This window comes from Lampetra planeri, chromosome 54 (assembly GCF_965212315.1).
Source record: "Lampetra planeri chromosome 54, kcLamPlan1.2.h2, whole genome shotgun sequence".
NCBI lineage: Eukaryota > Metazoa > Chordata > Hyperoartia > Petromyzontiformes > Petromyzontidae > Lampetra > Lampetra planeri.
This window is the reverse complement of record NC_136160.1, coordinates 1488994-1516477: the sequence shown is the minus strand read 5'-3', so window position 1 is coordinate 1516477 and position 27484 is coordinate 1488994. Positions and strand designations below refer to the sequence as shown.

The 27484-nt window shown below is 49.4% G+C and overlaps 1 protein-coding gene across 1 annotated transcript; it reads left to right on the top strand.

The window, feature by feature from the left end:
• The first annotated feature begins 10403 nt into the window (after positions 1-10403).
• GRINA (glutamate ionotropic receptor NMDA type subunit associated protein 1) lies at positions 10404-25917 on the top strand. Its single transcript, XM_078617469.1, has 8 exons — positions 10404-10451; positions 13266-13319; positions 13763-14220; positions 15490-15590; positions 16134-16334; positions 17651-17779; positions 23294-23437; positions 23892-25917. Exons 3-8 carry the CDS (start codon positions 13773-13775, stop codon positions 24036-24038), a joined length of 1170 nt encoding a protein of 389 aa, XP_078473595.1. The 5' UTR covers positions 10404-10451; positions 13266-13319; positions 13763-13772; the 3' UTR covers positions 24039-25917.
• Positions 25918-27484: the final 1567 nt, after the last annotated feature.

Genomic DNA, 27484 nt, shown 5'->3' with positions numbered 1-27484 from the left:
TAAAGCTATAAAAACAATGTAACAGTGATCATAGGAGCTGTGATTCAAATTTAACAATAAACGATATACAGAACATGTACGACCAAACTTTGCAACCTTACTCCACCGCACCGCGAACTGCCCATCAACGAACTGTGGTGGGCGGACGGAGGAAATCAGCAACTCTCACCGTTGTTTCAAATGCCGCGCCAGGAGATTGAACCGGCGACCTTTGGCTTGTAAGTCGAGCGACATTGCACAATAGCAGAGCGTCCGGGTTCATCGTCCGTTTAATTTCCTTCGTGTTCGTGCCGTGTTTAATCGATGCATGCGCGCGCTTGCAAAATATGTATTTGCGCATTTAATGTGCTTTGTGTTGTGCAGTAAATATTCGCAGTGATTTAGAGCCCGGTGGAATGAAACTGTGGGATGAAAAGGCCTCTCCCATAGCCAAGTTGGTTATGGGGGGGGGGGGGTTGTTTGACCATACTTCAGCACGCTGGTCAGTGCCACTTCAGCTGCCATGCACTGCCCTCTACCACCTCCTCCTCTTCCTCCACCTTCCAGTAACCGCCACCTCTCTGCCACGTTTCAATCATCGCGTGACCCCCGCCAGCAGATCCACATCCACAGTTCCCTACGGGTTGTACGTGTACCGTGCGTGTACAATCCACTGCTGGATGAAGGCCTCCTCGAGTCCCCCACGATGCTGTGTCAGTTGCCACCGTGGCTCCAGGACCTTGGGAGCACAGCAAAGGCTTCTGCTGACCTCTGTTATTCCGCACATGGTTCTGTAGCTATCCAACTTAAACATCGCCTGCTCAGCTCTGCGAGTGGGCCATAAGCAACTGCAGTATGGGGGGTGGGGGGGGACTGGTGAAGTTGCATGCCCGTCCCTTTATCGTAACCCCTATCAGAGTGGGAAGTTTATATATGACTGTGTCATTCCGTGGACGGTGTTGTGAGCTGTGCCAACCCTTGCCCGCTACCGCTCAGATATCCCCACCAGACTCCGGATTGAGCGGTTTGACCAGTGCCGGATTATCCTCGTAGCAAAAGTTGCTACATATGTAGTAGCTACTACATATGTAGCAAAAGTAGCTACATATGTAGTAGCTACACATGTAGTAGCTACTACACATGTACATATGTGTAGTAGCTACGAACCCCCGCACTTTCAAGGGCCCCGCGCTAAATGCTTTCAAGCTATCAATTCCGGTTCAGTGATTCTGCACTTGCTCTATTACTCTAGTACTATACCGCCTTCAACTTTTATGAACGACTGGCTGTTTAAGGCTAGCGATTTGTCGTATTATCTGCCTGTATAGCAAATGAAAAAAAACATACAATTACTTTACTGTGCAAGTTAAAAATCAATGTTCTTTAATATTTACGTGTTAAAAAAAAAAAATTAGGGCCCCTTTATAACAACATATGCCACAGGCCCCGCATCAGCTTCATCCGGCACTGGGCTTGGCGCGGCACGCGACTGGCGCTGGGCGGCGGCGACGGCGGCGTGGGGGGGGGGTTCAGAACTCGGTCGACGATACGAGCCGCGCGGCATTCAGGTCAACGCACGTCGCCGCCGACGCCGCCAACGAGGACAACCGCTGTTCACTTCATGACGGGCGCGAGCCGTGCTGACGTGCCGTGCCGGGGGGGAAGGAATCCGCGCCCCACGTACCAACACCCCCCCCCCCCCCAGAAATATATTGACCGATGTGATGGGGGGGGGGAGTGAGGGCATTGGATACGTGCAAGCAGAGCCTCTAACATCTGACCTTCGAATTGCTGTGTGGCCGTGTCAGCGTTCACAATGGGGAGGGGGGGGGGGTCCGGCATCGCCTGTACGCCGGTAAAGAGGCAACGACGTTGGACGTGACGACGCGAAGGGAATTGGAAATTTGAGAATATTTATAGAGTGCGGATTAACGTTTAATTTGCGAGCAATATCGTGACCATCATCATCAGCAGCAACGAGATGTATCTATTGCTGGATGAAGGCCTCGTCGCTAAGGGCACCACTGTGGTGAGATGTTAACTAACTCGCTTGGTATACAGGAGGATCATGGGTTCGATCCCGACCCTGACGCCTGTTGTATATTTGGAGTTTACGTGGCTCTCGCCCCGTGGTCGCATGGATTTTTTATCCGGGTTCTCCGATTTTCCCCTCCAAATGTAGAATCAACATCGCGCGTTAGCAGCATTTGGCTGCGATACATTTCCACACGATGACGAGAAGCCACTTGGTTGAGCTGTCATTCGTGGCCAGGTCGCTTCTGAAAAAAAGAGAGCCGTATGGCTCAGTGGGCCCTACCTGGTAACATAAAACAAATTGTTCATGGTGCGTGTCGCAATGCCTCCTGCACACGACGTGATCCCACCGCTCCAACTACGCTGTTGACCTCTTTCTCGAGCGAGTTCCCCTCCTTCCGCTGACACTTCATCTCGACCACCTGCTCGCAATCGTTTCTGGCGACGCGTCCTGCAGAGCACCACATTTGTGTACGTTATCGTGTTCATGCTCGAAGTTAATCTAACGGGTAAAATATTCTTAGGTTGTTTCGGTAAAGTCACGTAGGTAAAAAATTAAAATTAATAAAAATAAAATAAAAATAAAATAATATAATATAATAGAAAAAACCTAAGAATATGAATCCTTGCAGTCACGAAAGCTTCAAATCTAGGGTAAAGTATTAGGATGATGAATATTTTGAACACGACTTTTGTATAGGCGTCGAGAGGAAAACAAGATTTGGATTGCCCAAAGAAGGCCAGTGGGCAGAATGGCCGAAGTCTTGCTGAGAATCTGTATTTTTACTGGAGGAATCCGATAAGCTATAAAGCGATTTTTCACAGATGTCCAGTAGACATCTTGGTACCTATTCAGTGACGTTACAGATCGAACATGGGCGTGGAGGTCAAAAGTCAGCACAAGAAACCGGAGCTGTTCAACCGACTCACTCACCCACCCACACACTCGCCCACTTACCCACCCACCAACCCACCAACTCACCCACCCACTCACTCACCCACCCACTAACATCGCACCAGGTACTCATTTGAGGCTGAGTCGACCCGGGACCGGTTCAGATACCCGTCACTGGTGTTGGCCGTGAGCGGGAATCGAACCCGGGTCGCCGGGTTCATAGCGCAGCACGCTATCGCCCCCCACATACACACACGCGCACACACGCGCACACACGCGCACACACGCGCACACACGCGCACACACGCGCACACACGCGCACACACGCGCACACACGCGCACACACGCGCGCACACGCGCGCACACGCGCGCACACGCGCGCACACGCGCGCACACGCGCGCACATGCGTGTGCGCGCGCGTGTTGTTTGTTTTTGACCTAGTTCTGCACAGTTGTATTTAGCGCAACAAACATCAACAACATTCCCCACACGTGTTATCTGCAGGGCCCGTCCGGACACTCCGCGGCGCTGCTGCTGCTGTTGCTTCTGCTAGCCATCACTCGGTCTCTTTCGCAGAGGCCAGGCGCGTTGTTTGTGGGTCACGCTGGTGGTGACAGGGCGCAGACTGCGTCCGTCGGTGGCAACCGCGCCGCGGAAATGTCGCGGGGTCACGCGGGGTGAGAGCGCGATAACTCCACGCGCGTCGCACAGTAAGTTGAACTTCTTTCGCACCGTACGGAGTCAACGGTGCTAATCAGTAGGGGGAAGGGGGGCATGCTGCTATGTATAATCCCAAATTAATTATTTGCAGGTATTTTTTTTTAAACAACGGATTATTTGTCCAATACCATTTACAATGTGTGTGTGTGTGTTTCCCATAAGAGGAAACCACCATGGCGAAACAGGGGGAGTGAACACAGAAACTCCACACAGAAAGTTTTCTCGTGGCTGCATGAATCCATACTCTTTGGTTCTTTCGGTAAAGTCACGTAGGTAGTGGGGGGGGCGTAGGTGGTCTACCTACTATACGTGACTTTACCGAAAGAACCAAAGAGTACCCCACACAGAAAGCCGCCCAGGTTTGGGAGTTGAACCCAGGCCCCTTCATTGCGTGAGGCATGAGTGCCACCTTGTCACCCTATGCGCCACAGCTCCAACCCCATCAGCTGTTGACTCACAACCACCTTCCTCCCCCCGCACAAAGTGGTACCAGTATTTGTTTTATCGGCCCTTTGGGAACGGTAGGCCGAGTAGATGGCCGGTGTCACCTTCAATGCCACGCGTGAGCTTGTAACCCCATCACGTCATCGTTGGAATATTTTGCCAACAAAAAAAAATACATGCTCAGTGTGTATATGTCACCGTGACAAGGGGACACTTGATTTAAGAGGCCGGTGGGGTTTTTTTTTGCGTGTTGCAAACGATTGTGCGGTGAGCAGATACAATTGGCTGCACGTGCAATAGACTGAGCTCAGTCAAGTGCGGGTTCACGGCCGCTATTTTTTGCGTTGATTATATCAAAGCTTGTGAGAGGTCTGAGAATGCGTGGAGCCATTAACCACCAGACGCTGTTGGCGTTCGTTGGAAAAGCGGTGGGTAGTGTTTGCAGTGGCTTTGCCGCGATATGGATATTCCTACGATATGTCATGCCAAATAGGCTTGGCACTGCCCCCGGCACAGTTTGGTTATGAGATACCAGATTTCCATTTTCTTTTCAGAGATCTCTGAGTTTTGATCTTCGACGAAGCTCACGGTCCACCGCAAACCGCATCCACTGCACAAACTATGGCAGCAGATGTGTCGTTAAATCCGCCACCACCCGACACAACCAACTAGTAAGGATTGTCACGTAAACAGAACGTGCCAATTCGTTACTAGCACAGCACACCGGTGTGTTGGAGAGCAAATCCACAACATTTAAAATCTGAGTATATTTACACGATCTAACCCGAAACACCTATACGTGTTAAACAGACGCGGATAACCAGATGCACAAATTGAAAATTTAAAAAAACTCTCCAGTAGGGTGCGACTGTGGTCATCCAGAACAGACGGTACAACATGGAACGACGCAACGCTCGATCCACCCTTGCGAAGAGGGCATAACGGCGATGACGCGGTTGTCTGGGCGTCACCACCTGGATGTGAAATTGTAGATGTTGCTCTGCATCATCATCAGCAGCCGTACGACAAGAAGAAGAAGGAGAGGGAGTAGAGTCCACGGAAAGCTGCTGTGGTTCCATTTGTTCCCCCCGGTGGGGCAGTTATTGAAACAATGGGGGTAAGTTTCTGCAATTTCTCCCGCATCGCCTCTGTCACACCCAGCAGTATAAATGGAATGCAAGCACAAGTTAGTTGCGTGTGGTGGGGTAAAGTGTGGGAAATTCCCAAATCCTCAAAGGTGTCTGGCCCACGTGGAAGAGTAGGCCAAATGCCCGCGAGAGGAAGTTTCTCTAAAGTTCCCGATAGCGATTGACCATACATCACCATCCCGGTCAGTGTCGGTTGGTGCAATGGGAAGACCCAGGACCAGTTCGGATATCACTCGTCATTGATGGTAGCCGTGGTTGAGAATCGAACTCGGGTGGCAGGGGTTCACAGAGCAGTGCGCTAACCACTGCGTCACTACTCCCTCGTGTTTCCCTTAGCCTGCTGTCCACTGTGGAAGTGTGTGTGAGCGCAGGCCTGAGTCTTCCACTTACTATACCCACAACGTTGCTCGACTGGCTTGCAGTAGAAATTATCGGTGTAAGGCACAACCACTAGATTATAAGGGAGACGTATACATTATGCTATGAATGTACCCCGTATGCCTATAATCATATCAAAAATTGTATCCGAATATATGGCACAATGAGGACAACATTAGGTGGATGCGGCATTCCAAAAATATCTCGGCTCAAATTAAGCGCTGTGTTAAGGGCCCAGACGTGTAGCAGTGGATTTTGCAGCACCGCCCTCTCCCACGCTTGCCTGCAACGTAGCCAGCAGCACGACTTGAGCTACTAGCGCCTGTGAACCTCAGCGGTCCACTCGGGCGCGCAGCCAGAAGCACCTCGCATTTGAACTCCCAACCCCACGGTCCGCTTGCCCCGTTCGCCGGGCAGCGTAGCCTCCGTTGCACCCCCCCTGCCCCCCACACTACCGAGGCTATTTTCTGCAAATAGAGGCCGCTATTAAAATTCCAGAAAGGGGCCCACCGCGGCACACCCGTCCATTCCAAATAGGGGGGGTGGTGGTTGGGCCCCTTTGAAAATGTCACGGGCGGGGATGGCCGTGACATGAACGCGCGCCGCCGCGCGTTCACGTGCCGACGGCGCGCGCGCGCGCGCGTGCGTGTGTGTGTGACACGCGCGCCTTTCCACACCACGCCAATTAACAGTGCCAATTATATTTACCCAGGAGAGGCGAGCCTCGAGGTAAAGGCGCAGCCCTGCAATTGCTTGCTCAATAAAGGCCACCGCTGGTGGAAAGGGCTTCTTCCTCTGGAGGGAGCTTTTGGAAGGGCCCCACTCTGGCGGGCTTGGAAGAGGTGGGGAGTAGCCACCTTTTGCCATCACACGCAACAATGAGATGAGTGGGCAGTGACCTATGTGTGTTTGTTTATTCCCGTGTAGCCAACACTCAACAACTATATGCAGGCTGTCGTAACACATTTGCTGAGTTGCCGTGAGATCACGTCTCACGATACGAACCGATATAAATGTTTCACCATGTGAAGATCATCCCGGTATCGTTTCCCCACAGCTCTGTAATAGTATTTGTCGTGTTTTAATGTTTATTTTTGTGCTTTGCTCTACCCTCCGGTAAGAATCAGGATGACTGGAGTTACATTTGAGGGTTTTCGCAGCCTTGATTCAAGTCAAGGAAGCAGCGCACGCAGTCAAATTAAGTTTAAACGTCAATTTTATTTTACTTCAGTTGTTCGGCTGCAGTTCACCCAACATAACAGAATACATTTCGCAAGGCATTCAGTGACTGCGCAATAGCTATTGATTTTTTAACACTCATTATTGTACGCGTCATTTCATATTTTCCCAGGAAACAAAATGCGGCAGATATAATAACTTTGTTATTGGTGGTGGGAACTTTTTTGACAGTATCCAAGTATGACAATAAAAATAGGGTTGTACCCTTTCTGGCAATACAACTGTGAAGATGTTCAAACACCAAATAGATGCCTCTTGCAAGAAATGAAGTCTGCATTAACCACATGTACTTGTGGTGAACATGCAAACAAACATGCTCTGATAATTATAATATATGCACTGTCTTTGAAACTGATTGGCCTACACCAGAGACCGCCTTCTTCATGGCCTAGTCTCACCACAAGTGGCAGACCAGAGAACGCCAAAAGGCGAACAGGACAAAGCCAATGCACGTATCACAGCATTCATAGCTCGCAGTGAAAAGCGATACCATGGGATATCTTTTTGCCATTTATTGTCAACAACCACTTGCGGACCCAGGAGAAATTTATTTTTCATCAGACACCTTGGAAGATGCGTTCAGCGTTCTAACGGCGCGCGTTCCGCGTTGTGTGCGAAAACGTATTCTCGAATGGAAGAACCACAGCGTTATAGCGAAAACGCGTGATAGTTTGCACGCCACGCGTTAAGCGAGGACTTACAGTAAACTGCATTGAGGGGGAAAAAAACATTGAGAGAGCGGGGAGGGTATGCACGGATGGGAGGTAGGGGGGGTCACGTGCGAAGGTGGGGGGCACGCAGGTGGGGGAGGTGGGGGGCACCCTGGTGGGGGGGGGCACCCAGGTGGGGGAGGTGGGGGGTTCACTCAGGTGGGGGGAGGTGGGGGGGGCACTCAGGTGGGGGGAGGTGGGGGGAGGTGGGGGAGGGGGCATCCAGGTGGGGGAGGTGGGGGGGGCACGCAGGTGGGGGGAGGTGGGGGGGGCACCAAGGTGGGGGAGGGGGGGATGCTGGGGGGGGGGGGCAGCGTCGCGTCCCCCAACGGCTCCTTCCACTTCGCTCTGTGGTCTTTAACTTTCACTGTAGCCTTGCACCCCTTGGGTTCTCAATAGTTAAAATCTTTGTAATGTTAATACATCTGGGTTTGATTAAACAAATTATTTGTACTTCCATGCCCGCGCTTAACTTGTGTTTCCGATTATTCACCTTCTAACCGCACCCCCTGAAAGGGCATCTCAGGTTAAGAACCACCGACTTAGTCCATATTTAAAACTACCGTATTACAATTATATGTATTACAGTCAAATGATTTAATCCATTGCATAAACAAATTAAGCAATAAAAACGTGCCTACATTGAAGTTAGAAAATACAAAACTAATCTAAAACTTGGGCCCAACAGTACAAAACATCCGATATCCATAACAATTGAATTCAAAAAGGAAATCGTGCTCTCCGTGGAATCCCTGCGGATTCACGAACCTCGCGTGAGCAAGCCCCATCTCCCGGCTTTACCCGAATCGCCCTCTATTGAGATATCGGTGTCGGAAAGCCTTCCGAGGCTTTCTGGAGCATTAAAAGTCCCAGGTTTTATTGTTGTTGTCAGATGCGCAACAACAGGCAATGATCTTCTTGGTTATTTCGGTAAGGTCACGTAGAAGGGAAATAATAAAATAATAAAAATAAACGTAATAAAATAATTCTCACGACGTTTCGGCCACAACGCAAGCAGCCATCCTCAGGTGAAGACCAGGTCTGCCATTCAGACGCTGTCTCCCCGACAGACCTGGTCTTCACCTGAGGACGGCTGCTTGCGTTGTGGCCGAAACGTCGTGAGAATTATTTTATTATGTTTTATTTTTATTATTTCCCTTCTACGTGACTTTACCGAAAGAACCAAGAAGATGAATCCCTGCAGTCACGAAAGCTTTAAATCGAAATTTAATAGGCAATGAATTCACACGTAGCTACCTTTAAATATTGTCAGATATCCATCCGTATTGCTGTACCATGATACGTCCCGATTTTTGCTTAAGGGCCGTCCATAAATGACGTCACGCACCTAGGGGGGGGGGGGTTTCAGACATGTGTGATGATGTGTGACGAGGGGGGGGGTTGAGAAATGTAACGTCACATCAAAATGCAAAAATACTTTAACAAAAAACAACACGTTCTACTTAATTAAATAGACTTTTAATAAATGTTTTCACCTACAACATCAGAGTGCAGCGCCACATTAAATACGCACTACAATGACAATAGTTTAAAGTGATTTGAAGCAATTTTGGGGGGGGGGGGGGGCAGAGCTTTGTGACGTCATATTTGAGGGGGGGTCTGACTTTTTGTGACGCCGTGTGACGAGGGGGGGGGGTAAAAAATCGTCCAAAATCGCGTGACGTCATTTATGGACGGTCCCGTAGACACAAGTGAGCTTGGCTGGATATTTGATTATTATCAACGCAAAAATGATAACAACATTTCCAACAAAAATTATGACAAAAAAAACAACACATTGCATGCAGTGGCTGACGGATGATGTCAGGAGATGGCTCTGTCCTGTCCACACGAACAATACAACGAAAAAGTCCACGTGGTTTCCTGCGCAATGCTGCTCACATTCATCCTGTCCACAGATGCCTAGCCAGTGGCACAGAAGTTAGCACGTTCACTACATTTTCATTTGCCGCCAGAGATCAAGATAATTAAGATTCCCCGAATCGCCTTAACAGACTGTAGGGGCAAGTGCTGTTAGCGAATGCCTGTGAAAGCTGGAACGGCACACGAGGGGGTGGCTGGCCAGTACCACGCCCGACCGCCTTTGTATCCCCAGTGGCGATGTTTACACACCGCAACAGGTACTCATTTGAGGCTGAGTCGACCTAGGGGAGGCCCAGGACCGGTTCAGATAATCGTCAATGGTGTTGGCCGTGAGCGGGAATTGAACTCTGTTCGTGGCGCAGCGTAGCGCTAACCACTACATTACCGCTCCCCACACACAGACATACACACAGACACACACACTCACACACAGACAGACACACTGTCATAAACACAAACACACACATTCTCACTCACACAAACACACACACAGACACACTCACAGACACACACTCACACACTCTCACACACACAGACACACTCTCACACACACAGACACACTCACACTCAAACACACACACACTCACACACTCTCACACACACAGACACACTCACACTCAAACACACACACACTCACACACTCTTATACACACAAACACACACACTCTCACTCACACAAACACACACAGACACACTCACACACAAACACACACAAAGACACACTCACACACAAACAGACACACTCTCACACTCACAAACACTCTCACACACACAAACACACACTCTCACTCACACACTCTCACGCACACAAACACACACTCTCACTCACACACTCTCACGCACACAAACACACACAGACACACTCACACACACTCACACACATAGACACACACTCACACAAATGCCCGATCCTGGGACTGACCCGGAGGCGATTTTTTTTTATTGAAAAATCTCGAAAATAAAAGCCACCGCCGCCACCACCACCATCGCCACCGACCAAGACACACGCGACACATCCGGTAACACCCATCGCATCGCAGCTGGTTGGACTTAAACACCCCCGCCCACGACAGTGGCTGTAGCGATAACACAAAAAAATCGCCCGACACGAGAATCATTAAAAATAAAAGCCACAACAGCAGCAGCAGCGTTCAGTGCCATCTTTGTCTCGTTGAAGGCGACGACGACGACTGCGCATTTGGACGTGGCAGCAGGAGACGGCATAACACGTGAGGGCAGACACGGGAGAGTACACGTGCGTGTGCGTGTGTGCGTGCGTGTGTGCTTGCAATCACGAGCAGTTACGAACGTTACCATAAAGAGAGGTGACTAAAGAGTTCTACTTAGAAAGAGTACGTTCGTCGTGTACAGGACGAAACGGTGTCGGGGTGAAGCCCAGGCGCTTCGATCAATAGGCCTTGTACTGTGATTGTACTGCACGTGTGTGTGTGTGGGGGGGGAGCGGTGGCGCAGCGGTTAGCGCGCTGCGCTTGGAACCCGGGGACCTCGAGTTCCATTATCTCGCTCAGAGCCACCAACGACGGCGATGAATTATCAGAAGCGGTCCTTGGCACCGCCCACACGCATAGGTCGACTCGGCCTAAAATGTGGCCTCGTGCGGTTGTGTAAACAACGTCGCGAGAGAGACAAAGGGGGCCGCGGGTGGTTGCTGACGGCACTTGCCAAATTTAATGACATTAAAGCTACACGGAGGAGGAGGAGGGGGGGTCTTTGTAAGCACAACTTTTATTTACCTCCGCCATTGAGACGCATGCCTCGTTGTGCGACAGTGAAGTCACCTTCCGTCGTGCAGCGTTTAAGTGACTGTTTGTACCAGGCACTGTGCACATGTACTGGCTTACTCATTGTCGTTGTTGTTGTGTGTGGCATAGCGATGTGTGTCAAGCTGTGATCACCAGGTGAGGGCCCATTGAGCTGCAGTTCCTTTTCAGAAAGGATGATAGCTCATCAAAGTGGATCGTCATCATCGCGTGGACCATTGATAGCGGCCAGATAACTCTTAAAACGCGTGTTGATGTTGATTCGGAGAAAAATCCACGGGGAGAGAGAGACACGCAAACTCCAAATATACAGCAGCAGCAGCAGGCGTCAGGGTCGAGATCGAACCCACGACCTCCTGTACACCAGGCGAGGTAGTTAACATCTCCTAGCCACCGTGATGATGATGATGAGAGAGGGACACACAAACTCCAAATATACAACAGGCATCAGGGTCGTGATCGAACCCACAACCTCCTGTATACCAGGCAATGTGGTTAACATCTCATAGCCACAGTGGTGATGATGATGAGAGAGGGACACACAAACTCCAAATATACAACAGGCATCAGGGTCGGGATCGAACCCACGACCTCCTGTATACCAGGAGATCTTGTTAACATCTCCTAGCCACCGTGATTATGAGAGAGAGAGAGACGCAAACTCCAAATATACAGCAGCAGGCATCAGGGTCGTGATCTAACCCACGACCTCCTGTACACCAGGCGATGTGGTTAACATCTCCTAGCCACCGTGATGATATAGCGAGGTGGACGCGAGGATTTTGTCGTGCTAAGCTGTGGGAAAAGACGAATTGCACGGCACATAATGACCATGTCTCAATCGGACACCTTAGGGCAGTGTTCTTCACTAATTTTTAGAGGTTGGAGGGGGGCACTTTCGCCAATAATACCTCATTAGTGTGAGGGCCGCCACGCTGTGTTAGAAGCCACTGGGGCCAGACATTCCAAGGCACTGTTTGGACTGCCTATGATTAACAGGTTCTCAAGTGCAGCCTGGTCACCGATGACTGCATACAACTCCCGATCAGGACCATTGCCTAAAACGTCGCCTTTTCTCCATATATATAAAAGGCAAAGTTGTGATTATGTGTGTCTGTTCAAAATGTTTAGCGTACTTCCCGACATGCAACAAACTGCAAATTTGCCATGTGGGTACTTTCCAGACTGTACAGCATGCAACATTTTTAAAAATACACTTTTGTTCTTTTTTTAGGGAGGAGGGAGCTCAATAATGCATTTATTTTGCACGGCAAGTGAGCTGTGACGTCAATCTGTCATGTGACCCGCGCACGTGGAAGCGTCACGCATTGTAGTGTAGCGGGTAGCGCGCTGCGCTACGAATCCGGCGACCCGTGTTCGATTCCCGCTCACAGCCACTGCCGGTGACGATTATTTTAACCGGTCCTGGGCCTCCCCTAGGTCGACTCAGCCTCAAACGAGTAACTGCTGTGGTGTGTGAACATCGCCACTGGGGAGACAAAGGCGGCCGGGCGAAGCCGGGTAGTGCAGCTAGTTGTCACATTTACATACTGTACCTGTCAACCCCTTATCAGTGCCATACATTATTACAGACAAATTCAGACCTTATTGATCCACCCCATGCCCTTATACATCGCAACGTTCATCCCACAAAGTCCCGTCACAAGGGGAGTAACACAAACAAATATAAAATGTTTTACTTAATTTCCTTGTTCAAGAATACGGGCAAACCGTATGTGTTGACAGGTATGTATATATATTTGTTACTAGGCTACAGTGTTATTGAAGAATGCGTTGAGTTTTTGTCGCTGTTTGTGTCTGCACTTAATTGTTATAAATTCGAGCTCTGGGAATTAACATACCCATTTTCCTTCTCGTTTTGACGAAGGAAGCTGTCCCCCTCTCCTCGTGTGTGGATAAGGAATCAGAAAGTGTTGCTGCCGGGAAATGTGTGTGTGTGTTTTACACTTTGGTTTGAGTTTTATCAGAAGTCGTTCTGTTGTGCCATTCCTGTATCCCCCCCCCCTCTTCCCATGTGACCACCCCCCGCAGTTTGAATAAAAGCCTGTGGACCCGATACACCTTTCCCAGGGATACCAACAACAGGTACAGTTCATTGAATTATTTAACTGAAGGATTGAATTGCGTGAAGTTGGAATTTTTGAGCATTGGTGTTTCGAAATTTTTGAGAGCATTTCTCAATGAAATACGGGAAATAAAACGCATACAAAGATATTCGTCAGCACAGACAAAGACAAAGCTCATCCCCCCCCACCCGTATTGCTGTGCTGTTAGCGAGCACCGATGAAGTCTCCCTCGTGGCGAAATCTACACTGCACCAGATACTAATTTAAGGCCGAGTCGACCTAAGGGGAGGCCCAGTTACTGATAATCATCACTGGTGTTGGCCGTGAGGTGGGAATCGAACTCTGGGTTTTGTACCTGCCCACAAAAACAAACACACGTACCACCAACGCACACAAGCAAACAAATGCACCCACACAGGAAAAGTTTTACTTCCTCCTTCCCTCTGCTGCTTTATATTCCAGGATTGGCACGATGTCTAAAGGCGATAAGTTAGAGCTGCTGCTGGAGGAGTATGAACCCAACACAGATACCCCACCGTTTCCCCAAGTCGACCACCTCTCCGTGAGCCACCATCGGAGCCCGCCTGAGTTTCAGCCCCAACGATCCGGAATGTCTGCGACCTCAGCCGACGAGCAGCGAGGCCCCCTCTTCAAGCAGGACTGCCCTCCCGGTGAATTCCTGCCTTACGCCGGCCCTCGGGAGTTCGGCACCCGCGAGTCTGCTCCGCCGGGGACCTACGTGGTGGGGATCTTGTACCCCAAGACCCCCTGCAATATAGGACTGCTGCCTCCCGGCGTCCCGCAGCCAGCCGGCAAACCCGAACGGCCACCCCAGGGCGAGGAGGGGGAGGACTTGCGGGGCTCTGGTCCCACCGCGCCTATGGGGCCACCGGCATACCCGTGGCCGACCATTCAAGAAGGTGAGTTTACAACAACAAAAAAGACCCCCCCCCCCTCCCCATTCCACTGGTCAACACACTTTTTGTGGCATAAGGTATTCCAACGGTTTTAATGTAATTTTGGGGTGCTGATTCCAAATCTGGCATCAGTTTTTGTCCGTCACATCAGGTTTTTTGAGATATCAAATATTGCATTTTCAATAAAAACTGCAGAAGAAAAATATTAAATAAATGTGGATTTCTACATAAAATGATATTATAAACACACTATCCTAAAAATACAGCACCATATTTTAACACTAAGCAGTCACTGACTCGCAACAACTTGCAATCATAAGTGACAGAGTTAATTTCGGGTAAAATCAATGAACATGGGGTATGCCGATAGCATAAAATGAGATGTGATAGAGCAAATCTGAGATCAGATTTGGAATCAGCACCTCTCAAAATAGTCTAAAACAGCTGCAAAAGTCCAGGCCAGAAAAAATGTTTTTTTTTTGTTGACCAGTGTTATGTTTAGCATTGAGCATTTGGTTAGCGGTTTAATTTTTACCATGTTGTGTACCCCCACAATCGGGTTGCATCAAGGGTTGCTGCTTCTCAGTCCTCTCTAAGAACTTAAAACACCGATCACTGCCTCACTGCTACTGCTGCTGCCCTTGGTTCCTGCAATCACAGGCCAGAAAAAAATGTTTTGTTTTTGTTGACCAGTGTTATCATTGTTGTCATCATCAGCATCAGTAGCGGTAGTTGGGCGGTGGTGGCGCACGCCCTGTAACCCAGCGCCTGTGGAGGCGCGAGGGGTTGGTGGATCACCCGCGCAGACATTGCGAAACTCCCCGTGGGCGTCGAGCCGGCACCCGCACCCACCCTGGTCCGCCGATGCAGTAAATGTGGATCGCCGCCTCTCCCATCTGTATGGGATAGAGTGTTGCCCCCTCGCACGCGTGGCTTTTCTCTGGCTTCTCCGGTTTTCTCCCACAGCCAATTAGTACGCTTTTTATATGTATATATGTTGAACTTATTTCGCAACCGTACGTAGCCAACCATGCTAATTGGAGGTGTGGGGGAAGGACAACAAACTGAACACAAAAAATCAGTTCCAAAGGAATTAGTTTTCAACCACGTGACCGGAAAGTGCCAACTTATTACGACTTTAGCGCCACCGAATTGTGCCTTCGGGAGCAAAACCCGCAGCGTGTGACAATCTGGTACGCTGACGATTGCAAGCAGCAGCATTGCCATCAACACGGGGCGTTTTCTTTCTTCTTGCGTGAATGTGTTCGACAGTTGTGGAATGCGAAGACCGCCCTCCCGACTACGAAGCGGCTCCCGAGATGTTGGCGGTGTCCTCGTGGGAGAAGACCGTACGGAAGGCCTTCATCAGGAAGGTAGGAGAGGAGTCTCTGACCCTTTCTGATGTGCCATGGGGTGAGAGCGGGGGTGAACAGGAAGAAAGAAAATCTCTTTGTTTATTTTTGAAGATTTGTTTTTGGTCACGGTTTCATATTCCAGTTGTGCTCTCATCATGGTGGTGTCGTGGTCGTGTCATCGTGAGGCAGAGGATGCTTTCGGAGCGTCCTCACCATCGTATTCTTCACCACCATCACCATCGTCGTTATCGTCGTCATTTTACTTCCTCTGTTACCACCACCATCGTCGCTGCCACCACCACCACCACCACAATCACCATATTCACCCCTTTCACTATTATTGCCATTGTCATCATCATTTTTTACACAACCACCACCATAATTTTATTCACTACTACCACCACCACTATCATCACCACCACCACCACCACCATCATCAGATTATCACTGCCATCACCATCATCATCTCCTCCAGCACCTCCATTGCCACTACTACGACCACCGCTATCACCACTGCTACACCTGATCGACGCCTCTCCCTCTCCCGCCACCCCACGCCAGGTCTTCCTGGTGCTCACGGCGCAAATGCTGGTGACCCTGATGGTGGTGGCCGTGTTCACCTTCGTGCAGCCGGTGATGCACTTCGTGCAGCACTACCCCCTGCTCTACTACGCCTCCTTCGTGATCTATGTCGTCAGCGCCGTGGCACTCATCTGCTGTGGCGATTTGAGGCGCACCTTCCCCTGCAACATCATCACTCTGGTGAGCTAGCAGTCGCCAGCAGCAGCGAATACAACGATGTTCTGAAGGCCGGGAGGCCCCGCGACCGCCCGGTCACGCCACCGCTGGCGATCGAGGCGTCTGCGAGAGCGAACTCGGGGGGTGTTTTGGTTCAACCGTTCTTCGTTGACCGGACGTGCTGAAAACGATCTTGAAAATTTGAATAACCGAAATGTTTAAGGTTTCTATCTGAAACTCGCCCATAGACGCATGACAAGACAACTTTCGCCCATGTTTAAGCTCTTGAATTTGTAAATTATTAAAACCACGATGTCCGCGCCACCATGAGGTCCTGACTGTACTCCTCACAGTAAAAGCTAAAGGTGCAGCCGTGCAATGTCTTGTTCACACCACTGCCAGCGGAAGGGCCTTCACCACTACAGGGAGCTCGGAATAACTATTTCACCAGAGAGTACTCACACTTTACCCCACCACACGTGGCGGCTGATGATGAAGGGCTGTGAGGTAGGCAGGTATGTAATGGCGGTACAATGTATGGGTTCATGAATGCATCTGTTCATATCCTAGAGTGCTGTTCCCTTTCCTCCCGCATGAAACAAAACTCTCCCTCAAGAGAATTGACCAAACATCTGTAAGGCAGGACCCTCCTGAAAAATGTTCCTGAGATTCATTGGTGCCCTCCGTAAAATGACACCGTTCACATCATTTGTACAACCAACGGGCAAATCTGTAAAAACACAGGGTCATGAACATAGCACATACCACGGCGTGTGAAAATTCCTCCACTTTCTCATCGCTTTATCTCAAAATGCATATGGTGTAAAAAATAAAATGTGTGAATGTTATCTCCGGGGGTTCACATAAGCCGTGTGTTAAGATGGTACTGTTGATATACTTTGTGCGGTTTGCAAATTACAGAATTCTCATAGGGGTTTTGCTTCCGGCACCGTAGAGTGGACTGATATTACTCGGTTCGTAAAGGTTGGGGCTACGGTAGATGCCGGGTGAGTTGCGTGGGTGATTTGCCTATGAAATCCGTATGAAGGAAGCTGCGCACATTGCAGTTAAATAGAACAAGACCCAAGCTGTCAAGTTGAAAGTATAAAGTCGTAGTAATGGATTGTGAGTTCTCCATTACAATGCATTTACATCCAGCTACGTGCCAACCTTCAACCACTCGTGCCAACCCACCCACGCACCTACCCCAGTCCACCCACCCACCTACGCCCACCCACGCACCTATCCCAGCCCACCCACCCACCTGCTACCACCGACCCACCCGTGCCTACCCACCCACCCTGTACGTGCAAATTCTAAATCCATATTGCCCCTCCCAGGGCATCATCACCTTGGCGGTCTCTTACATGGTGGGCACCATCGCCAGTCGCTACACCACCAGGTCCGTGTTCACGGCTGCGGGCATCACCCTGGCGGTCTGTTTCGTCATCGTCCTCTTCTCCATGCAGGTAAGCGACCGCGTGCGTCGTCATTGCCGTTCGCCGTGTCCCCCGGCATCTCGTCACAGCTTGCAGCGTCCTCGCAATAGACATTTTTCCGAGATGCGATTACGGGTTGCAGCCTCGGTGTTGTGGCGGTTGGCACGCTGGACCGCAATGCAGGTCACTGGGTTCGAACTCCCAAAGCGGTATCTGCAACGACGAGGGCAAAGTTGATTCCATTCCAATTGCCCTCTTGTCTACCTTCTTCTTTTGTCATGGCTGTTGTAGATGCAGAGCAACAACTACAATTGCGTCACATTTCAGGTGGTCAAGCGAGTTGACCGCGTCAGGAGGGGCGACTGTATCATCGCCGTGACGTCTCCTTCCTATTTGTGGATCTCGGCATTGCGTCGCTACACGTTGCACGGTCTGTTCTGGATGACCATAGTTGCACACCCCTACGGTGTTGCCACTGTTCACATGGCAGTGGATACACCACAGTTAGTTGATTGGCAGCTTGCGTGTGGTGGTGGTGAGGGGGTATAAAGTGTGGGCGACTCCCACTGCTACCAAGGTATTTACCAGCATGTAGGAACAGGCCAAATACCCTGCAGACTCAAAAGGGCACTCTGTATGTTTAGATTTTAGTATTTAGTTTTATTGTCATTCCCCCCGCACCTCCGATTAGCGCGGTTGGCTACGTACCGTGCGAAAGAAGTTCAACATATGTACAGATATAGAGCTCCCTCTAGTAGATGCCCTTCCACCAGCAGTGGTGTGAGTGAGACATTTCAGGGTGGCTCCTTTACCTTTAAATGTATCAAAATGTATCGGTTGTAAAAAAAAGATTCTTGGATTCAAGGCTGTGAGCTGTCTAGTCAAGGTCAGTGCAGGCCGATGCCTGGTGAGCCAAGTTCAGGGACCAATCCCCTTCTAGGTATTGAACTCGTAACCTTTCGATTATGAGTTGAGCCTCCGAGCTAATCGGGAGCCTCGCATGGACTCTTTATAAAATATATCTTCTCCATAGGTGAACTTGGGCATTGTCGTAAGTCGGCCCAAGTTTACGGGACCCACCCTTCGAGCACGCTCAACGTGTGTGCAGTGATCCGCCAACCCTCGCGCTCACAGGGTCGGATGACGGGCGGTGCGCAAAGCCGCCGCCCGGCTGGAAATGTTTCTGGAAGTGTTCTTGGTGCGAGTCTTTCGCTATGACCGTGAACGCACCGTGACGCGCTGGGCACCCTGCCACAGTGTGCAAGTCCCTTGCCAAGCCACCGTGTAGCACAACGAATTAATTCGGCAGCAATGCCCAGAGGGGTATTGTTACAAGAAGGGAGCAAATTTGACACTGCCGCCACAGTCGACATCGATAATTAATTTAATTGCTACTTACGTTGCAGACTCGGACTTTATTATTTCACCTGGTGAGGCCCCATTAAGTTGAGCTTTTTATTTACGTTGACGACCACAGCCGAAGGCTTTCGGCAGTGTTGGCAGTTGCAGGACATCGCAGTGACATGGAGTTATTGAGAGATCCGTAGAGTTACGCAGATATCTATAGAGCTACATGCAGATTCGTAGAGTTACAAAGAGATCTATGGAGCTACGTGGAGATTCATAGATAATAGAGGTTTTTTTGAATGTCGTTACATCCACCACCACCCGACACAGCCAATCAGTAATGTTTGTCACATAAACGGAACATGCCAATTCGTTACTAGTACAGCACAGTGTTGGAGAGCAAAGCCACAACATTTACAATCAGTACGACGTTTTGCCAGTAATTACAACTAGCTTCATCATGGCATCAGCCAGATTTGTGGAGAAATCCTCCTGTTTCTTTCCTTAAATAGAGGGGTAGATGTGATTGGCTGTGTGGGATGGTGGCGGGTTTAACGACACATTTATATATTTATGCGATCTAACCCAAAAAAACCTGTCCTATGGATGATATTGGTCGCGAAAGCCTATGTGTTAAACTGACATTCATAGAGTTACATAGAGATCCATAGAGTTGCGCAGAGATAATAGTTACATAGAGAGCGCCGGCAGTGGGGGCAGTTACAGGAGAGGGTTGCACTGCTGTGCGAGAGATCTGATTGGATATTTCATCGCATGACATGATGCCTATTTTGGACAATGTCGATGAAATCCCACCTATATGAGATGAGGAAACTGGACATCAGTCGGTCTGCAACCGACTTGCCATTATGCACTCGTTGCCCGGAAAGTGGGTGTCTTGCATCAACGTAACAACAATAACAATCGCATATTTATCCAGGAAAGCTACGCTTGAGTCCGATGACTCATTTTCAGGAGGGTCCTGCCGCTGCTGCATTGGCATTTTTATTTGAAGACGTTTTGAGCCAGTTTGTGAGTTGTTTACACATTTGTGGTTGGGGGGGGGGGGGAGGAAACCGGAGCACCCGGAGAAAACACACGTGTGCGAGGGAGCAACGCTTTATCTCCATATACGGATGGCGATTAATCCACTCGCTGTACTACCGTCTTCTCACGAGCTCGGGGTATGGCGCCTTCCTCAACGCCCACCCACGAGAAGTGGACGACATCTGCGTGTGCGGTGATCCACCAACGCTCGCTGCTGCCTCCACAGCACTAGATCACAGGCAACGCCACGACCAGCAGCGTAGCCGCCACCACCACCGCCTGACTTTAATGATTGCGCTTTCAGAATGATCCAGCAATGACCCAGCACAGTCGCTCTATATCAAGGACAAAATTTGGCCATCGCGCCCGACAGCCCCATTTGGATTTTATCTCCGCGGCATCTGCACCTTGACCCCGTTTGTTAAGTGACGCTAACTTAAGGTGTGGGCACAATAGCAGAGGGACAAAGACGGCAGGGCCCCGTCGTTCCATTTGCCCCGGACAATGGTTCACCTTCAGGACACACGCTCGCCAGAACTTTCTGGGTTTACAAATTTCCCCCATTTAAGAGTGCACCCCGCACGCTTATCTGTGCTAGGAGCTCATTACCAAAAAAAATATAACAATAACACGAGTGTTTACTAACCTTGGATTAAGGTGAGACAGTCAAATGTGGAATCGCCCAAGGGGCGGTGGTGGGTGTTATGACTGAAGAGGGGCTAGAAGTAGCACGCAGCAAGCATTCCCACCGAGTATATGTTTGTATTATATCTTTTTTCCCGCCTTAACCAGTGAGGTCATATCTTACGGTTACCCCCCCCCACGCACTTTTGAAAAGTGAACCGAGCCAGCCCACTGAGGTTCCAGGAATGGCCCAAGTGTCTGGTCCGTCCTGAAAGACGGACCGCACCGAGACAACCCAGCGCAACCACTGTTTTCATAAGAATAGGTGTTTCCCCTTTTTTTCTGGCAACAAAGCTGAAACCTTTTTACAAGGAATCATGTCTGCATTAACCACAATGCTTGTGGTCAGAATGCAAAGAAAAAACATACTCTGATAATGTATGCATTGTCCTTGAAACTAATTGGTCCACACCAGAGACAGCTTTCTTTTGAGCCTCGTCTCAAACGGTGTTAGACCGGAGGACGCCAAGTGGCGTACATTGTTTTCATGTTGGGCAATACGACTCAAGTCCCCCACGGCCAATAGGCAAATGATGGTGGTTAGAGGGAGTAATGGGTCGGAGGCTGAAGTGCGTAAGATTAGCTAGTCCTAACGTGTTTGTAATTTTGTAAGTATATACATCTCAAACAACACGCTGAACCGGTTGGGTCTCAGCCATGGGGTGGGGAACCTTTCCGGCACTGAGAAACGAATTTGAATTTCAAATATCCTGGGTGGGTCACGCTTTCGGAACCGGCCGTTCGCGTATTGAATTTGGGGCGCGGTGGTATGACACTCGTGCCTCCAGCAAGAAGGGTCCTGGGTTCTGTTTACTTTTGTGTGTTCTTCCCATGTTCCTGCCATGGGTTGTTTTATTTCTCTTTGGGCCCTTTGGCTTCCTCCCAGAGCAAAAAAAACCGAAATCCATACAATGTAACCGTTATTGGATAAAACCATCCCAATGCTGAGAAATGAGTACCTGCAAGTCGCTCAACTGGGATGACACACAGCGGCAACATCCCTCCCTCCCTACTGCAAAAAACGTGGCAGGAAGCTCCTTAAAATAAATCTTGAGACTCGGCGGCGAAGTTTACCTGGGCAAAGAAGCGGAATGAAAAAGAATAAAAACGTCATCTGCCAATCTATCATTGCCTCATTCTCTACTGCAGCTATTTAGGCTGAAAAGTGACACCTGTTGTTCAAGACCCCCCCCCCCCCCCTCAGATATAGGGTGAGGCACATGTTTGTTTTGGGAGTACAAGGGCACATTTACACGCTTAAGAGTGTCGACTCAGCCCACCATCCCTTCAGGATGAAAGAATAAATTATCCACGGATGTTGGCCAAAAATCCCAATGCAAGACCCTCCCACGTGGCTTCCCTGGGTTAACATGTTACTGTTATTATCATTATTACTATCATGAAGGATGCTGGGCTGATGGCGAAGTGCACGTTTGCCGACTTCTTCCCATAGGTGGAGAGACATTGAACGGCCACTGTGGATGGATTCTATGAGCATCTCACCGCTGCCCACCTGCCATGTTTTTGTGTTTGCCTTAACAACATCCTGTTGCATCTGACGACTTCATAGCCACGCTTGAATACCCCGTGCGTGATGTTGCTCATTGGACTAAAGCCACGGGCAAAGGACACGTTGCAGAGCCTTGCTCCAGAATCGGCGAATAGAATAATTGGCTATTCCAATACAGGTTTCCCTCGCTCTACGCGGGTTAGGTTTGTGCAATTTCATGCTGTTAAATGCAGCTAACCGATTTATACCCATAATTCGCTTTACTATGTGGTTTGAATTCACTCTCTGTATGTACTGTGTATGTACTGTGTATGTCCTGTGTGTGTACTGTGTGTGTACTGTGTATGTACTGTGTGTGTATTGTGTGTGTATTGTGTGTGTACTGTGTGTGTACTGTGTGTGTCCTGTGTGTGTCCTGTGTGTGTCCTGTGTGTATGTACTGTGTGTGTACTGTATGTGTACTGTGTGTGTGTACTGTGTGTGAAATGCTACTCTGCAGAAACCTGTCTCCTCGTGTAGTTTCGCTTTGCGCACCATTTTCATGGAATGCATCTACTACTACCGCATAAAGCGAGGGAAACCTGTATATATATATTTTTTGTCTTCCTAGGTTATTCCAGAAGCCAAGTTTTGACCGTAACACACAGCACGCTAAAATTAGAAACAGTGTTGCCACTGTTCCCCCTCTGGTAGCCAATCAGCGTGACTCGGATAGCTTGCAGTGACCGATTATAAGCGTCGTTTGTGGGGCTGTTTTCAAAGTGGCAAGCCTCGCGTGGCCATGAGAGCTGTGTGACAGAATCCATAGGTCGCTCGCCTGCCTCTGCTGTAACTCGATAACAACTGCCCCCGCAATTGCCTGAGCAGAAAACCTCACTTTTGAATTAAATATCAGCTGTCAAATGACGCTTGTGATTTTTCTGAAACTAAATTTTTTGTCTTCTTTGCATTTTCAGACCAAGTATGACTTCACCTGCTGCGTCTGGCTGATACTGCCCTTGGTGACATGCCTCTTCTTCTCCGCAATGCTGGCCATCGTCTACCGCAATGAAATCATGTTCGTCGTCTGGGGCTCCTTGGGAGCCATGGTCTTCTCCTTGGTGAGAGCTTACGGATTGTCCAAACGAAGTTGCTCCAAGGTTGGCGATTTTAGTAACCTCGTGGGTTCCACACGGCATGCGGTGCCAACGTTCCAGGGACCATGCTTGGCTCCTGTCACGTGGAATTCCATACCTAGTCAGATAAGGGACTGCCTGACCATCAAAAGTAAAGAAAACGTACCTGTTCAGCCTATCTTTGACAGCTGATAGATGAATAATTTGTGACTAAATGTATGGTTGCAGATCAACCTAAGTGCAATTTTTATTGCATGGAATTAGCGTTGTAATGGAGGATCATTTTATGTACAGAGGGCTTTCAAAATGTGCCTTTTAAAGAAATGGCATAGCAAGCCAGGGTATGGCAACTCGTGAACAGCACTTGCCCTGACAGTCCGTTAGAATGATAACTGGTGGATCTTTGTCTTTTGTGTGTCCTGTTGACCTTTGTGTGTAGTTTCTGGCGGTGGATGTTCAACTGATCATTGGGAACAAGCAGTACAAACTGAGTCCGGAGGAGTACATCTATGCAGCACTCTGCTTGTACCTGGACGTGGTGAAGATCTTCCTGTACATTCTCATGGCCATCGGTGGCAGAAAGTGATGGCGATGACTGCCCAAGTATGATTATGATGATCACGATGATGATGATAATGATGATGATGCGAGTTTAATTTTTCATGGAATATTTTCCAGGCCCCTCCTTCCCACCACAAAAGCAGAGGAGGAGAGACAAGGAAATATATTTTCTGGAGCTGAGCCACGGACAGTTCCAACTGAAATTAAGGCCCTGATGATGATGGATGTTGATGACAGTCCTGTAGTGTGGTTAATTAGTGTCTCGTTAGTTTAAACTTGTCAACATTCACTGCATACTGTATGCTTATTTTTTATTAATGTTTCGTGCTTGTGAATAATTCATTTGTCAATGCTGACTAAAGGAAAATTACAATCTGGCTTTGCGACGCAGCACTCCATAAACATTTGCCTCAACAACGCAGTGTCAAAATAAGATTAACAATCAGTCATTTGCAGATCTTTCTCAGTCCACCGCTAGATCAACTACTCTCCCCACCGTGTCGGGTCACGGGGGTTGTTTGACCATACTTCACTACGCTGGTCAGTGTGTTTATTAGCGAGGGAGCCGGGGCCAGTTCGGATTTCACTCTCCACCGTCATTGGCCACTGCGGCTGGGAATTGAACTCAGGAAGCCGGGCTCACGGAGATGGGACACGATGGAGTTCAAAGTGCAGTGCACTAACCACTGCTACCGCTTCCCCCACAACGAGGTCATTGTCGTGGTGTCGGCAATTAGCGCGAATCGTATTCCCTCGTTATTCACGAACTTGCTATCCGCAACTGTGGTTATCCGCGAATCGCGTTTGGAACTCTACACGGCTACATCGAGAGAGAGAGAAAGTGATGAGAGAGAGAGACAGAGAACTTCTCAGACGGTAATTCATTTTTGAAAAAACTATAGGTTATCGTCGGCCAATATTAACCACTAAATTTTATATTCATGACCACCTCCAGAATGTATCCGTCGCAAATAACGAGGGAATACTGTACGTCCCGAGTGCACGACCAGCACGGAGATGGAACAGTGGCACCGGCTCCTGCACAGAATGCAGACGAGTGGCATTCCAGGGCCTCGAGGGACAGCGACAGTATGGGGGAGGCCTTCATCCAGCAGTGGATGGAATGTGGACGACGACAATGATGATTATAGCGGCAAGTGTATTCAAACATAGAAAACATTTGGACACTGGGTCAAGAGTAGCCTAAGGGATCGAACAAGTTCCATGGTGGATTTTCAATTCCGGGTCCATTACTGTAATAAAGGTTTACATTTGAAGCACTGACGCAGGAATACAGGTAAAAATATATGTGCGGAAACACATACACCATCTCTACCCGTGTATCCAAACCATGTCACGGCACCAGTTGGTTTTACACTGTCTCTTTTTGCCGAACCGCGCCGGTACCATTCCACGATACGCTGCTGGCTTCACCAAACATCCAAATCTGTTTCAGGACCAAAGCTGGCCACAGGCGGCGGGGATGCCGTATGCACGTATGTGGAACGTCTTTGGCGCACCGTACGTAATCCAACCGTGTTAATCGGAGGCACGGGATGACGCGTTTCGTCGCGCGCGACATTAGCCCACGTACGCTGCGAGGGCACGCGGCGTCACGGTGCCATCTATGAACGTCGGCTGGCACGGGTCGCCTGCAGTGGAAAAACGACCTGGGGCCTCCTGAGCCCACGCAGTGCTGATGTGGCAGCACAGCCTCGACGCAAGCTCGGTTGTGCAGTGGAAAAGATGACAGCCTTCGTAAGCCAGGCCCAGTCTGCTTCAACCCCCCCCCTCCCCAAAGGCTTGGACGACGAGAAACGTCTTTTCACGTAAACCGCGTTTGTTCATAATTAGTTGGTATTGATGGTAAAAAGAGATTAAACGTCTTTTATACAATGCTTTAATTCCCATCTTTCTGTTATCTTTGGGACTGGATTTGAGGTAAGTGGAATATTCTTTAATCACCTCACTATTTTTGGTGGGGGTTTCTTTGTCTATTAAAAGCTTTCCAAAATTGCAAATTTGTCGCGTAAATTATGTCTAATTTTAAAATTGTACATCCCATTGCCAGTCCACTGCTGAAGCCCTGCACACCATGTCGGTCATAGGAGTTGTTTTATATTGTTTTGTTCTGAAGACCATACTCCACCTTCCAACACACTACGGAAACAGATCCCATACTTCACCTATAGATTGGGACAGCCTCTGTTGGCGCGAGCACCTATGAAGGACCGCACGTCACGAGAGTGGTGGGCAGGTTGGGCCAGCAACACTCCCGGCCGCCTTTGTCTCCCCCTGTGTCGATGTTTATAAAACCCAGTTTTATGATAGAGGCAGAGGACCGGTCCGGACGTTAAGGGGCCATCCATTGAGTCGGTACGCATGGAGGGGGGAGTGGGGCTTAACCCAAATGCGTACGCTTGCGTATGGGGAGTCTACTGACAATGTTCGCATAGGAAACGGGGGGGGGGGGGGGGGGAGCCTCGATAATTTGTCTGCGTGGAATAAATATCGGCCGTTCTATAGGATTCGGGGGGGGGGGGGTGCGTTAGGCGTACGTACGCAGGTGGGGGGGGGGGCTCAAGTTTTGACAGCTTTTTGCGTACCTACTAAATGGATGGCCCCTAACCGTGGCAAAGAATCCCAAATGGGGTTATTGGGTTCATAGCAGTGTGTGAACCACTGCACCACACGGCTCGACTCGCCTTATGAACCGTAATACATGTACTGTCAAACAAATCCGGAAGCTCAAATATTACCCTGCTTTAACTCTTTGGGGCATAAGCAAGATTAAATGTATACTGGTAGGAACCTACTGGTTACACCAGCCCACAGGGGATTATTGTGTCAGTCGTGCAGGGAGGGGCTGGGTGGGGGGTGGGAGGGGCTGGGTGGGGGGTGGGAGGGGAGGGGCTGGGTGGGGGGTGAGAGGGGTGGGGCTGGGTGGGGAGGAGCTGGTCACCCCGTGGCGCCCTTATAAAACTCAACGTTTAACCTACTCACGCCGGCTTGTTCCCGCCCTCACAGTCGGGCATATTTGCGGAATACACCACGCCGCCGTTGACCCTGGCCATTGACCGAGCAACCCAACGTTCCTACCAGCTCCCTCCGCAGGAATGTGTTGTTCAACAAGGAGTGCACGTGCTTTTATACTGTTGTAACGTTCTAACCCCGCCCTTACTGGACATCAGTAAAAAAAAAAACTTTATAGCTCATCGGATTCCTTCAGTATAAATATACATCTTCTGATCTGTCAACCACTGATGACTTCCCCCGCACAATGTGGTACCGATTTTATCGACCCCGAAGGGATGATGTGCTGAGTCAACTCCCAACCAGGAATTGAACTGGCAACTATAAGATTGAGCTATACTTCTGTTGATAACGCAAAATAATCGTTAGCATCGTTGATAATGTGACCATCGTCAACGGATAAGTAACGCCTCCATATATTTGTCGCTCTAAAATATT

Coding starts and splice junctions, on each gene's coding strand:
- GRINA (XM_078617469.1), top strand. CDS start 13,773: ATGTCTAAAGGCGATAAGTTAGAGCTGCTGCTGGAGGAGTATGAACCC. Junction 15,591..16,133: donor GGAAGGCCTTCATCAGGAAG/GTAGGAGAGGAG, acceptor ACCCCACGCCAG/GTCTTCCTGGTGCTCACGGC. Junction 23,438..23,891: donor GAGCCATGGTCTTCTCCTTG/GTGAGAGCTTAC, acceptor CTTTGTGTGTAG/TTTCTGGCGGTGGATGTTCA.